The 15,129-nt window shown below is 41.0% G+C and overlaps 1 protein-coding gene across 1 annotated transcript; it reads left to right on the top strand.

Annotated features, from left to right (window-relative positions):
- Positions 1-5,125: 5,125 nt before the first annotated feature.
- Spcs3 (signal peptidase complex subunit 3) lies at positions 5,126-14,750 on the top strand. The gene is made up of 5 exons (XM_021170719.1): positions 5,126-5,370; positions 6,703-6,776; positions 8,616-8,692; positions 10,095-10,210; positions 11,811-14,750. Exons 1-5 carry the CDS (start codon positions 5,228-5,230, stop codon positions 11,941-11,943), a joined length of 543 nt encoding a protein of 180 aa, XP_021026378.1. The 5' UTR covers positions 5,126-5,227; the 3' UTR covers positions 11,944-14,750.
- The last annotated feature ends 379 nt before the right edge of the window (positions 14,751-15,129 follow it).

Below are 15,129 nucleotides of genomic sequence, written 5' to 3'. Positions count from 1 at the left end.
AACAATATTGGCCCTTGTAGTGGTTTTAATGAAAATAGCCCTCATAGGCTCATAGCAAGTAGCACTATAGGGGGTGGTGGCCTTGTTGGAGTAGGCGGGGCCTTGTAGGAAGAAGTGTGTCACTCTGGGTGGATTTTGGGGTTTCAGAAATCCAAGCCTTGTGGCCTTGTGGTACTCTCTCTTCCTGCTGGCTGCCAATCCTGGTGTAGAACTCTCCAGCAGCATGTCTGCTGTGTGCTACCATGATGACAATGGCCTAAAACTCTGAACTGTAAGCCAGCCAATGAAATGATTTCCTTTATGAGAGTTGCAGTGGTCATGGTCTCTTCCCAGCACTAAAACCCTAACTAGACAGCCCTTACATTTACTTATAAGAATGGTAGTAGCAACAGCAGGAGCAGAGGCTGGTTGTCTCTGACTCAGTTGCCTACCTTTGGATCCTGTTTCCCTAAATGGGCTGCATTTTCTGGCCTCAATGGGAGAGGATGTACCTAGTCTTGCATCGACTTGATGTGCTCAAGGGTAGGAAGAGTGGATTAAGAGGGTGATACCTAGATGGGGACCCTCCCTTTCCAAAGGAGAAGAGGAGAAAACAATAGGGGAATATCTACTCAAGAGGGTACTCGGAGAATATTGGGATGTAAAGTGAATAATAATAATAATAATAATAAAGAATTATAGTAGCTCTTCCGAAACAAAGAGGACCACTTTAGTAAATTCCACCTATCTCCTACAACGTAAGACATAGAAAGGAGAAGGTACACCAAGCCCACCCACACTTTCCTTCCAGCACTGCTGTATCAGATAATTCACTTTATGTGAAAAGTAACAAAAAGGGAAAGTAAATTCATGGCTGCTGAGTGCAAAATCTCAAAGTGACTAATCCCAGTTATAAAATGCTACTATAAATTTCCACAAAGTCATTAAATCGTCCAAGAAAAGACAGACCTGGGGCTTTGCATGGGATATGTGGAGGAACAGGTCAGTTTGCTCAGGTTCTAGAGTTCAGGTTTTATTTTATTTTTGACATTGATCTCTCTAGTCACAGGATTTTAAAAGCAGTTTGACTGACCACAGTCCTTTTACTGTCTTTGTGGAAAGGAGTTTTCTTTTTTTTCTTTTTTTTTTTTTTTTTGGTTTTTCAAGACAGGGTTTCTCTGTGTAGTTCTGGCTGTCCTGGAACTCACTTTGTAGACCAGGCTGGCCTCGAACTCAGAAATCCGCCTGCCTCTGCCTCCCGAGTGCTGGGATTAAAGGCATGCGCCACCACGCCCGGCGGAAAGGAGTTTTCTAAGTAGAGTCACCTACTGGAATTTTCAGAAGCAGAAGGAGATGTTGATTGAACAAAATAGCAATGGAGCATTTCCCCATCATTTGACACTTCCTTTGCAGTGGATCATCCTCTCTAAAATCCTAAGTCTTAGCAAGGTCATACTATATGGTGGCAAAAACCCTTGGCATAATACCTAAATAATATATAAATAATAAATAGGATGAAAACATCACTTTTCAGAATTTTGTGGCAGATGAAACAAATCCCTTAAACTTTAACAAAGGTGACTGAGTTAAAAATAGTTATTGGTTTTGTCCCATTTAGAAATATACAAGTCTATTTGTACAGCAACAATTTTCCTAAACTAGACTTGCATTTGCATGTATATATGCGTGTGTATCAGTTGCAAATCATTTTAAAACACATTGCTTTACTATTTTTAACACACAGAACAACCATCTTATTGGCTAAATGCTGAGTAACAGTAAAATACAATTTAGTTGTTATTACACTGCATCATCTAAAAAATGCTATTAATTATTGAAACCATTAACTCCTTTGCAACTTTAGGCAGCAGTGCCAGCTATAAACCAATATTTCTCATTTTTAGGATCTCTACCAATCAGGCAGCTTAGTCAGCATCTGAAAATTCAAAAAGGAGATGGCAAGATGACTGGAAAATGGCCAACATATAAAAACAAATGTTAAAAGACTGATAATGATATACAAATTACAAAGCAAACATCCATCCGTCTCTCCTCTTTCTTCCTAAGTAATATGTCATATAAAAATTCTGTCTTTTTACATCAATGAACATGCTTTGATCCCACCTCATTTTCATTGTGTCAAAAATCCATGTTTAAATTATGTGATACATGAATCGAGGACATTTGATTAACTAGAGTTATCAAACCCAGCAATTATACTGTTCACTCTTAGGGTGGCTTCCTCTGCTGACATTGTCTATGAAAACAAACCTTGTTCAGCTCATATTTAGTGGGTCATGTGGTAAGACTTTATGATGAAGGGTGAAGACTACATTTACCCGTGGGCTTAAGGACAAATATTTATGGATTGTTAAGGATTATGATGGTTTACTAAAATAGTGAGTATTGATCCATCTCTAATATCTATAACTCACTAGCACTGGATAGTTAGCTAGCTTTCCAGTACCATAGCTTCCCTCCTGTTGAGAGGCTCTTAAATCCAATTAAAAGGCCAGTGGTTATGCTAAGCCAATCAGGCCACTACTACACCCCCTTAGGGTTATTGTGCCATGCCATGCAGTTCATTGATGTGGTTCATAGATGTAATCGCTTGGTAGGACTATGGTTGCTTTTTACTGCTGGAAGTCAATCAAGGACACCAGTAATAGATTGTATGCCTGGGGAAAACCGTGGCCAACAATTCAAAAAATGCTTTCCCATGTACTGGGTTTTGTGTTAGGTGGTCTTTGGATCCTAGAGGGAGCATTTTCAGCCCAGAGGAGAAAAGTTCATCAAATCTATACATGTATTTTTATACAGTGAATTACATGCATAATAGATCATTTTAGGTAAATAGTTAACAGTATGATTTCCTTTGGCTTTTTTAGAAATCCTTTTTGTTTTTCTTGTCTTCCTCCCTTCTTGCATTTACCCCCTTTTCCTTCCCTGGAGAAGCGACCTTTACCCTTTCCCTATCAGATCACTGTACTCTGCCTTTCCTCTTTAACATGCTCCCACCTTCTGTATACATCTCCCTCTCTCCCTAAGAACCCCCGCTTCCCAGTTCCCTGATCAGATTACTTGTACCCTGCTAGCCCTCTCTCTATTGCTCCCCAACTCCCCAGCCTTTTAATGCTCCTATTTTACTTTCTTGGTTTCTACAAGCTATGCATTTACATTGGAAAATTGGAACTAGGAGCATCCAATGAGAAACAACAACAACAACAACAACAAAAAACATGTGAAGTTTCTCTTTCAGAGTCTGGGTTACCTTCCTCGGTATGATGTTTTCTAGTTGCATCACTATGTGCAAAGTTCATGATTTCATTTTTCTTTACAGCTCAACAGTATTCACAGACAGGTTTTCTACAATTGTTGAGATTTGGCCATTTGCTTGTATTGTAATGCTAAGTGTGGGTCCCCAAGACCTGGAGAAGAGGGAGTCTACACATAGTGAGCTGTGTGACCTTGCCCCCAAGTTATTTCATTGGTGAATAAAGATACTGACAGCCAATAGCTGGGCAGAAGAGACATAAGCAGGTTTTATGGTTCTCGGGCCCTGGGGGGAGGGGGTGTTGTTGTTGTTGGGAGAAGCACAAGCAGAGAGAAGAGGAAGGAAGAAGAGAAAGTTAACAAGGGTTAGGAGTCATGGCCCTGTGGGCTGGCTAGTTGGAGTTACAAGCAGCCCACATGAAACATGGAGTAAGTAATAACTCTGGGTTATCGATAGGAAAGTAGATTCTAATACCACAGAGGGTGGATATCTGCCCAGCTTTTATGCTGCTTAAAGCTTACTATAAATATAAAGGTTGTGTGTGTCTTTTTATCCAGGAACTGAATGATCAAGGGTGGGGTTAAGACCCCAAATTGAGATTAAATATTTCCACAGAATTCAACAGGCCATTACTTTCCCAGGTATACTTCAGCCTTTTGTTTCACAGGTACTTCTTTACCTACTGGGAAGAGATTATTGGGTGTGTCTTACATATACCTCTAAGTGTTCAGTATATTTCATAGCATGTATCCTAGCACTCATCATCTGTAACAACAGGCATCCTTTCTCTAAGTTACTCTATAGTAATAATACTAGGTAGTGTGTGGGCTGATTTGTTCTGTCTCACCACATACATGGCTTCCTCATTTTGTCTCTAGCACTATGTATTTATACCTGTTTTATAATTTAAGTTGCTGCTTTGATTTTGATAACTTTACTCAGTTATAAACCTAATAGGATACAAAGTGATCAATATACTTTTGGGTCTCACTTGCAGCACAGTACCTATTTATTAAAACCTTCCTTCACTGAATACAGTGTGGCTACCGGAGAGATCGAATAACCAAGGTTTTAAACACATCTAAAGACCACTCTGACTATAATTACTACATATTTCATTTATTGGCTCTATTCTATTTGAGCCAGGGTCTATTCTGTAATAGTCTTCATTCGAGGCCTAGAATATGTGCTAGGCAATTCTTAATGATCCTGCCTGTATGCTGTATGAAAATTAATTGCATGGTAATGACTGAGAGGAGTTTAATCAATATCAGTTTCTCATTACCACCGTTCATGGTTTACAGCAGCTGTTGTACAACAACCTAGTTTGGATAAGTGGAAATATTTGGAATTGTGGTATAAAACACGTAACTTAAGTAGAGGTTCTGTTCTCTGTTGAAAGCAAAGCAACAGGGATTTGACTAATTGTCTAGTGCGAAGGCTGCACACCAACACTGGTGTCCCTGCCTGCTATTTAGGTGCCTGATTGATTTCATTTTTCCTCCTTTCTAAAAATGTCCAACTTTACCAGCTTTGATAGAGGTGAGCTGGGACCACGCGTTTTGAAAAGTGACTACCACAGAACAGTTAAGGAGCCGCTGTCTTTATAAACTTAACTGAAGGTCAACTAGCAAAATGCTGCTTCCCCTACCAAGCCACAGAGGCCCTGGAACAACTGAGCAGTGGAGGAGGCGGGTCCCCCCCAGCCCCCCGCCCCGTGGCAAAGCCCAACCCCCGTGCTCTTTGATGATTGGCGGATTCATTGAAAGCATCGCCTTCCAGCGCGTGCACGGCCGCCCGGTGGGTGGGACCCAGAAGGTGTGGGAGCGTGCGCGCTCCTGTCGGAGGACCGGAAAGGGGGCGGGGCGGGACGTGCGCACTCGGTGCGCGGGTGGGCGGGGACTGGTCGGCCGCGGGAAGCAGCGCCTGAAGTGCGAGTGTAGGAGCCGGGGCCGGGAGGGGAAGGTCGCCACGATGAACACCGTCCTGTCGCGCGCGAACTCCCTGTTCGCCTTCTCGCTGAGCGTGATGGCGGCGCTCACCTTCGGCTGCTTCATCACCACCGCCTTCAAAGACAGGAGCGTCCCAGTGCGGCTGCACGTCTCGCGGATCATGCTGTGAGTGCGGCCGGCCGGCCCCGCCCGGGGCTGTGTGCGCGGTCCCCGAGGGCTTCGCCGCGCGAGGGTCGTCCACTCCGCGGATGCGCGTCCCGGGGGCCCTCGGACCCCAGCCCTGCGCGATCGTCTCCCGAGTAGCCTGGGTCAGCGCTTCCCTTCCTTCCTGTTCTGCAAGTCCCTCACCCACCCGGGCCAATGAGGGAGCAACACAACAGCACACCCGCGCTTCCGCCCGGCGCCTCCCCGCCTGCAAGCGCGCGTGGGGACCCCAGCCAGCCCCCAGTTCCCCCGGCCTGGGTGTCCACCCAGGCGCCTCGGTGGGTGGCTCTGGTGTCACGTCCAGCCCCAGTTGGTTCTCTTTGACAGTCCCTGAAGACGTCTGTCCATCCTGGACAAACTACTTGGCAGCTGCTGCCATGAAGTTAGGATGTGCAGGATGCACAGGGGCGGTTTAAACATCCCAGTTTCTTGTCATTTTTAACGTCATTCTTTAGCCAGCAACCTGAGTAAGTCTTAGGAGACATTAAAAATAGAATTTCGAAATGACTGTTCTTTTTTCCTACTGCCTGTTTTATTTATAGCATTTCCCTCCATTTTTCTGGCACTTTTATCTTTCACGCAGTGGTTTTAATTTCTGTATGCTCTGTGTGAACTGTCTTCTGCAATCTGCCCCGTTCTTTTAGCCTTGGTTTACTAATTTGTTTGTCAGAATCACCAGTAAGTGTCCCCTCTTACTACTGCTGCTGCTTTTGATTTTTTTATTCCTCCCCCCACACACACATTTTTGTTAGGTACTATTGGTGATTTAAATAGACTTAGCTCAGGATACCGGCCCTGCCATCACCTTCAGTGGTGACCTAGACAAACTTGAAACATATTAAACGTTGTGATCTTAAACAGGTTTCTTGCTCTCGCGGGTGTTAACATTTGTTGTAAGTGAAGAAAGTCACTGGAAGGATTGTTGTATGGATTTCAGATAATTGTGGAAAGTGCATGTTGGCTCTGACATATGGCATGTGTTTATAAACAGGTGCTGCGTTCCAGATTATCTTGTGGCCTGCTCCGCATAAAGTATTTGTGTTTTCGTTTTTCTTTTCTTTTTTTTTTTTTTCTCTTCTCAGGGCTCCTCGTTAGGCAGATGAAAACCGCTGACTGCCTTCTCTTGTATTGAATTATAATATTTATTTTCAGACAAAAGCTTACTCTTAAGCTTACGATTTCGCTGTTAAACCTAGGTTTGACTTCTGCACACAAGGAGCCCTTCCTGTTTCAAGTTGTGTACGTTTAGTGTGATACTGTGAGGGATGGTAAAACTTTTATCTTTACTTCTAGAAAAAATGTAGAAGACTTCACGGGCCCTAGAGAAAGAAGTGACCTGGGCTTCATCACATTTGATATAACAGCTGATATCCTTCCAGAAAACTTGGCATTGCTTTTTCTGTACATTTGAAATGAGATGCGAGTGTAGGAGATTGGGGAAGAGGGCGAGTGGCTGTTGACTCCACCGCAGCCTGGGATTTATGTGCATATATCTTAAGTCTTCATTTAAACATCAAGTTGAAGGTAGGAAAGAAGAGATACAGTTAAATCATTTTGGTTAGAGAAGGAAAAACTCTCCAGAGCTCAGCCTGCCCAGAAATAGCCTGTTTTCAGTCTCAAATAATCTCTCATCTCTTAGGAGAGAAAACAAACACACACCTCCTATGTTTCAAAGGACGTTGCATCGGCAGTGGTTTGTTCAGAGGGCCACTGATGATAACTTATGTCAGCGTTTTACCACCTGTCTGGTCAGATGGATCGTAATGAAGCATCTTTGATCAGCGAGGATGAGTTATTTTCTCTTTATCTTGTGTCTCTGTCTTCACCAGATTGACATCTTGGCAACCTTAGTCTCCTTTAGGGCCACAGGTTATAATCCTGGCAGTGTATTATCATCATCATTATTATTAATTATTGGTTAAGGAGACTGTTGTATAAAGCAGCTGACCAAAGTGTATGTCTGACTGGTTTTCCAGCTGTTCATCCTTAAACTATTTGCAGTTTTTAATTAAGCAAATTATTGGATTCAGGTATAAAGTAGGAATTAGTTTATGGATTCAGGTATAAAGTAGGAATTAGTTTAAAATGTACCTTTTGTGGAAATACAGATGCCATCAGAAAAATCTTGTTTAAATTTTCATGCCCTTTTAAAATCTTAGATGGGAAGGAGCTTAGGCAGAGATGGAAGCAGTATTTTGTATTCTAGAAAACCACATTAAGTCACTGGGAGTGTAACTCATTTGGTAGAATTCTTGCCTAGCGTGCATATACAAGTCCTGATTTCTCTCCCCAGCCCTGCATAAAACTGGGTTGTGGGGCATGCCTATAACCCCAGCACTCCAAAGGAAGGGGCCAGATTTGAGATCAGAAACTACTTATTGTGTTTATACACTATCAGTCTTATAGTTTGTTCAGATTTTCTTAATATCTCCTCATATTTGAAATTGTCCTTTTCGTTTGTAAAGAACAGCTGTAGACGTCTCTATTCTGAACAATAACTGGTAGTGGGTATACTTTAAAATTAGAGTGTAATAAGCCTATCAATATGTATATACATATAGAATTAATAATTTATAGATAATATTTAATAGAAATTCTCATGTTAGCTCTTATCAGTGTGGCTTAGTATTGTAATCTCTTCTAGTAGTACATCTCCAAGATGAATGGGACCCTGTTGGTGTTTCTTTACTGCCACCGCAGAACCCCACACACTGAGACACTGTGGTCAGGACTGATGTGTAGTAACCACATCAACGTGTATAGAGTGCTGTGCTTGGTTAATGACTTGAGCTCAGTGCGCATGTGCATGTTAGCTACTTTGAATAGTGAGGATTAGTTCTGCTTTGGAGCTCTTCTGAAACTGTTTTTCTCTGAAAGACTAAGTCCTCATTCTTTTGAACTCAGTGGACAGAATTAAAGTTTCAGTTTCTTATGTTTACTTTTTTAAATAAGTCAGCTAGTTATGTTTACAAGAAGAGGGGGGATGGTAACCTACACACACACACACACACACACACACCTTTGGAATGGACTAGATTTTACAATATAAGTATCCAGTATTTTTGTTTTTAGTTAATGTTGGTCCATTCATGGACTGCCTGTTCTGTTCTGTTTCAGTGTTCATGGAGCGGTGGATGTTTTAAGAATAAGGTCTGTTTGAGAGTTGTGTGCTGCTGTCCAGTCTTTAGAGTCCTTAACTGGTTTACATCTAGAGAATATATTTGATTGGAATGTTAAGCAGTTATTTCTTTATTTATCCGCAGAGTATTCAACAAAAAATAATGTAAGTATTTATATAAATATATTATAATAGTTTCCTTTTAAACATTATTTCTTACGAAAATATGTAATTTCAAAAAATTACTTGTTGGACAATCAGTCCTCCCCTCAAGGATTGTACCCCACCCACTGAGGTGTGTCACTGACCCAAGAAGATACATTTTTATGTATTCAGAACATATTACCTTCATAGCTTAGTTTAAAACAAACAAACAAACAAACAAACAAAAAAACTCAAGCTATAGAGAGAAGGCTGTAGTGAGGAAGCTTTCTGTCCTGCAGTAGCCTGTTTAAGCTATGTATGCCTTGTAGCTCTGTAGCATTAAGGGCCCAGAAAGGTGTGCACACTGTTATAGCAGGCTATTTCTTAACTGCCTTAGCTTCTCTTATAGTGCTGATACTGAAAAGTATGGAGTGGCTTACTTAATATATCAAGCTGAGATACACACAAATAAGACATTGCTTCTATGTTGCTGCCAAAAGCAATTCTGTTTTTCATCATTGTAGGTAGGTGTGGCGATTTGAATAAGTATGTTCCCCACAGCCTCCTGTGTTTGAATGCTTGGCCATAGGGAGTAGCACTGTTAGGAGGTGTGGTCCTGATGGAGTAGGTGTGGCCTGGTTACAGGAAGTGTGTCCCTATGGAGGTGGGGCTTTGAGGTCTCCTATGCTCAGACTCCGCCCAGTGTGGAATCCTGTCTCCTCCTGCTGCCTCTAGATTAATGTGTAGAACTCTCAGCTCCTCTAGAACTGTGTCTGCCTTCAAGCTGACTAGCCTCTGAAACTATAAGCCAACCCCAGTGAAATGTTTTTCCTGTAAGAGTTGCCTTGGTCATGGTGTTTCTTTACAGCAATGGAAACCCTAAGACAATAGGTAATTTGTAATTACAGGTGGGTCTATATTTTATATGGCCTCTATTAGTATTTAGCAGGCAGCATGTTAAACAACTTCATATACTAATTTTTGGACCATATATTTTATGCGAGATATTTCATTAGACATCGGTCATGGGTGAATGAACTTAAAAATCAACAAAACATTTTAAAGACAGCAGAGAAAGCTCTCCTTCAAAATAAGAGTTTTGATCTCTGCCTTAAAAATCAAAATATTTTAAAAATAGAAAATTTTATAATAAGAGTATCTGCTGTATATAAATACTATTGAGTGTGTATCCAAAATTTATGAGCATCAATGTTACTTTTGTGATGGGTATATCAAATTGTTTTTATAATTCTGCTTTACCTCAGTAAAGCCAGTAAGATAACACTAGTTTGGGATTAAATTATTGCTTTGGTGAGTAATCAATACACTTCCATGCAGTTGTTCAGCTCTTTGCTTACTTAGGCTTTGGTTTTGAAGTGAGAGTGTCCCTGATGAGTTATCTAATTACTTTCAATTGATACAGGCTCTGAACCAAGTTGTCCTTTGGGACAAAATTGTTTTGAGAGGTGATAATCCGAAGCTACTTTTGAAAGATATGAAGACAAAGTATTTCTTCTTTGATGATGGAAATGGCCTCAAGTGAGTGCTTCTTTGTTGTTTTTAACATTTTTAAGTAATAGTAGTAAGAGACTGATGAAATGTGTTTTTATTTTAAAGAAAAAAAAAATACTGTTCCTGGGGAAATAGTAGCATTGACCTGGCATGCACAGGATCTTGTTCAACTTCCAGGAGAGTTAAGAAGGGAAGGGGATAAAAATGTTAGTACAACAGTTTGGGAGAAAAGTGTTTGTGTGTTTTGAACTCAACTGAAAGACTGAGGAGGGCTGGAGAGATGGCTCAGTGGTTAAGAGCACTGACTGCTCTTCCAGAGGTCATGCAACCACATGGTGGCTGACAACCATCTGTAATGGGATCTGATGCCCTCTCCTGGTGTGCTTGAAGACAGCTACAGTGTACTTATATAAATGAAATAAATAAATCTTAAAAAAAAAAAAAAAAAGNAAAAAAGAAAAGAAGAAGAAGAAGAAAAGGAAGACAGAGGAAAGAGAAAAATTGGCATTGGTCATAGTAATCAATTCTCTAATGATGCTAAATGCTGTAATCATAGTAAAAGTCCACCGCTGTTACAGTTTGCTTTCTATTGCTATAATAAGCACCAGGGAACAAGTCAGCTGGAGAAGAAAGCCTTTATCTATAGGCTTACAGGTTACAGTTTATCATCAGGGGAAGCCAAGGCGAGAACTGAGGCAGACACTGGAGAAATGCCTCTCGTTAACTTCCTCAGTTTGCTTTCGTATACACCCCAGACTACCTGTCCAAGGATGGCACCACCCACAGCAGGATAAATCCTTCACATCAGCCATTAGTTATTAATGCCCCGTAAGCTTGCATGCCTGCCAGTCTAATGGGGCTCCTCAATTGAAGTTCCCTGTCCTGAGATCACTATATCCTGTGTCATATTGACAGAAAATTAACCCGTGCAATAGCTGTTACTATTGAATATACAGGGACATGGAAGGTGGGTGCGGGGAGGGCTTTCTCATGTGTGGGAGGGGCGCCACTGTTACCTTAAAGCTCTGCTTTCTGAACTTGAGTCAGGAGCCTGCATGAGGCCTCAGTGTGGTGGGTGGAGACCTGGGATCCTAGTGTTGCTTCTTTAACTTACTCCCCCCTCCCCCCACACCCCCCCAAAAATTCAGTTTACTCTTCAGAAGAAGAGGAAATCAGAATGATTGATGATCGGGATCTCAGGCCATTTTGACCTTTGATGCTTTATAAGATTTGACCTAATCACACCTTTGGATGTGCAAATAATATGGATTTTGGTAGATTTTGATCTGCTTCAGTTTGCACCTCTAAATAATGGCAAAATTAGATTTCACACTATTGCCTTTTGATTCCTAGCCTGAGTCTTGTTTTCTCCTTGTTGTGTCCTATTCATGTAAGCTTTTTTTATTGGTAAATAGCTGCAGGTGTGAGTTTATGCTGGTCATTTAGGCTACCTGTGAATTTTATGTTGATGTCTTCTAGTGCTATCTGTGGATTTCATAAAAATTGTTATGTTTTGTCTATTAGAAACAGCTAGTTACAGATGAAGTGTATGGCCTAATAGCACTTGATTGAAATTTTCCTTAAGTGACAAGTTCTGCTAACCTTTGCTTATTACATCCTTTTGTAGGGGAAACAGGAATGTCACTCTGACCCTCTCCTGGAACGTTGTACCAAACGCTGGAATTCTCCCTCTTGTGACAGGATCCGGACATGTGTCTGTGCCATTTCCAGATACATACGAAATAACCAAGAGTTACTAAATTATTCTCAATTTGAAGCTTATTTTTATACATGTTGAATTGCATCTCATCTCTCCCCGGTTTCTTCATTGATTTTTTTTTTTTCTTTTTTTTCCTTTTTTGTTTGGATGTAAGAAAGACTCAGGTCAGAAGAAGCAGTTGAAGTGAAAGGTTCTGAGCTGCTTAAGCTTAGCTTTGTAAACAGACAGAAAAGGCCTCCGAGAGGAGAGTGGTTATGCAGAACGAGGCAGCTGCATGGGAAGAATCGATCAGCAGTGCAGGGTTGAAACATGATTTATATTATCTTACACGATACAAAATGATCATAAAGGGCTGTTAGACATTCAGGTGTCATAAGAATTCTAAATTGTATCTTTTGTGTTCATGCAAAGCAGTTGTGACTTACTCATGGGCACTCTCTTATATCTCTAAGTGTATAGTCTAAGTGTAGATGACTGGAAACTAGATGAATGTGGTTCTTTGAAGTCTGGTTTACAAACGAGCAGAGTGGTATAATTGTATCCCATTTCTTTTACAAGGCCCAATCATGCTTGCTTTCCTTAGGTGAGTAGCAGCTTTCTCCAAATGAAGAGGAAGAACCTGTTTGTATGCTGTAAAATCTAGCAGGCTCATTTTAAAGTTTCAACCCAGCCAAATGTGTATCTTTCAGTCTTTTCAGAGTGTTTCTTTGTGTATCTCTTTAAAATTTTACCTTTGCCATGCAAAGTTGAAAACTGTTTGCATGGATTCCCTCCTGAATTGAATTCGCCCCACTGAACTTGCCTCTTGTGGTTAAGTACGGTTTTCATAGCTCCATACTCTCACAGTTGGAACAGTAAGAACAGTTGTCAGTGCTTTCCACCCACAGGTTTCTCTCCTGTGCTGAGTGTTGTCTTGAGTGATCCTAATGAGGTAGAGAGTACAAATGTTAGCGCTTTGCAGGTGAAGAAACTGAAACCCAGAAACTTACTGACTAAAAAGCAAGCAGTGGACTTGTTTTATACCTCAGTTTACACATTGGTCACATTCATATAGTTTTATTGTAGTTCGTTACTCTCATTTTCCTTCTGGGAATGAGAGAGTTCGAAACTAATTTTCTAGCAGCCAACAACTTACACAGTGATATCTTTGTGTGTATTCATTTTTACCCATATTAAAATAACTACATAGGTTTGTAAAATAATTTAGAGATTAAATATGTTGTATATGATTGAGTATGTAATTATATTTGACATGAAATTTATTTTCCTCATTGATACTCTCAGAATTAGCATCTGCATATTGGCTACTCTTAAATGCAAGAGTAGACACTACACACATTCTAAAGTAACCTAAAAGGGCTGTTTACTAGCAATAGCATAAATTAGCATTTGTTCTGTTTACCTCATGTGCTTAGTGACATTCATCAAACAGCTCTTGTATGTGGTGGTACAGTTCTTACAAATGCATGTGCTTGAGGTTTTCTTACCAGCAGAAGGGTCAGAGGCGCACCTTGAAATTGGCACTAGCACGTTCCTTAAACATTTTGGGGTCTCTGTTTCTTTGTCTATAAAAGGATCCTTTACTAGGATAGAAAGTTGTGATATGTTTTCTGTTCAGCAGATTGCGAACAGGAAACCACCTTAGTGATCTGAAGTCAGAACAGTGATGGAAAGATTAACAGAGTTCATAAGGATCTGAGCTTCTGCTACAGTTTATACCTACAAAAGTGAGCTTTATACATCGATGAGATACTAGATGTGTAAAGTCTGCAAGTGTCAAAGTTAGAGGATCTGGGTGTGTCCTAGCTAAGGAAGCCTTCACAAGCCTAGGGCATTAAAGCCACACATCAGTTCAGTTAACAGTTCACTATACCTTTGTGCTGAGTGGATCTGTTGGTTGAGCACAGACTATCTAGCACTGACATTTATGTATCTGAAAAGCCCAATTCAGGAGTTTGGAAAGGAAAGCCCAATATGGCAAATGGCCTTGGTTTTTAGCAGACTAAGGGAGCAGCTTCTCCGGCACGCCACTAGCCCTGTCTCTCAGGAACTCCATTGCGTGCGTGCACGGCTTTATCAGTCTGTGATGGTGCTGTAACGTGCAAAGTTCTTATGTGTGATAAGCATCTCTGGTCTCAGTGTTTTAGAGAAGACTCAGTGCTTCAGTGGCTGAGCCCAGAGGTGATTCTATGAAAAGAATGCAAGAATGTTAGTAAAGAGGTTGCGGTTAGAAATGAACTTGAAACTGTAGCACTCGGCGCATCCCTCTCAGTCTTAACTAGACATCTTAACTGTGTGCTTTGTGTCTGGCCCTATTGCATTTACTGTCCTCATGCTGAAAGGAAAGCAACAGCTTCAGAAAGTGTTGAAAATAGAATAGGAAAACAGGCTGGGGCGAATTCCTTTGCTGGTAATTGTTTTACAGCTCTTCAGTGGTCTTTCTGGCCAGTTATTCCTGTGAAGAATTGGACTTTAAGGAGCTAAAGCTTTGAATGGGGGCTGGTGCAGGGGCCTGGTAGTGGCGAGTCTGCTTTCTGATACTTTGACCTCGGAGCTGTGACCTTTGATTGTAGCAGACATCTATTTCAAAAGCTTCCCTTGCTTTCAGTCACAAGCCTGTGTACCTTACTGCGAGACTGCCAATGGTTCAAAGATGTATGTTTGAAAAAGTTCTTTCATAGTTTTTATGAAATTTGGGAAGTTGTTTACTTAAACAAATGCACAAGAAAATAATTCATGAAAAATACTGAATATATATGTGCAAAAATTTTCTTAACTACAATAAATATTCAACATTTTTCTAATAAAGATTTTTTTTTTCTGAGTAAAAATATGCATTTTAAAGACTTCCAGATTTATGCGTTTTTGTGAAGCTGCTAAATCAAAAAGAAAAACAGTAGTGCACTTGAGGTTTGAGGAAGGAGTGTGCAGTGGGGCTTTGGGGGTTCATTCACTCTGCTACCCAGAATGTTCCCAGAGGCTGTGTGCTCCCGAACTCGACTGGAAGTCCTCAAAGGGCAGGCTGTCAGTTGTGCTTGTATCTTGTCCAGTACTCAGCACATTGTCTCGCAGTTGATAGGCGGGTGCCCAATAAATGACGAAGTGCTTGTGTCTAATGTGACCAGGACATAGATTACCCTGTACACTATCCCCTTTGTAAATACTGCTTTTACTTTTCTCTCTCACACTCATGATTTCTCCTCCTTCTCTTCAAGCTCTGTTGGTG

The sequence above is a fragment of the Mus caroli genome, chromosome 8, assembly GCF_900094665.2.
Source record: "Mus caroli chromosome 8, CAROLI_EIJ_v1.1, whole genome shotgun sequence".
Taxonomy (NCBI): Eukaryota; Metazoa; Chordata; class Mammalia; order Rodentia; family Muridae; genus Mus; species Mus caroli.
The sequence above is the reverse complement of the archived record's forward strand: the minus strand, read 5'-3'. Positions and strand labels throughout refer to the sequence as shown.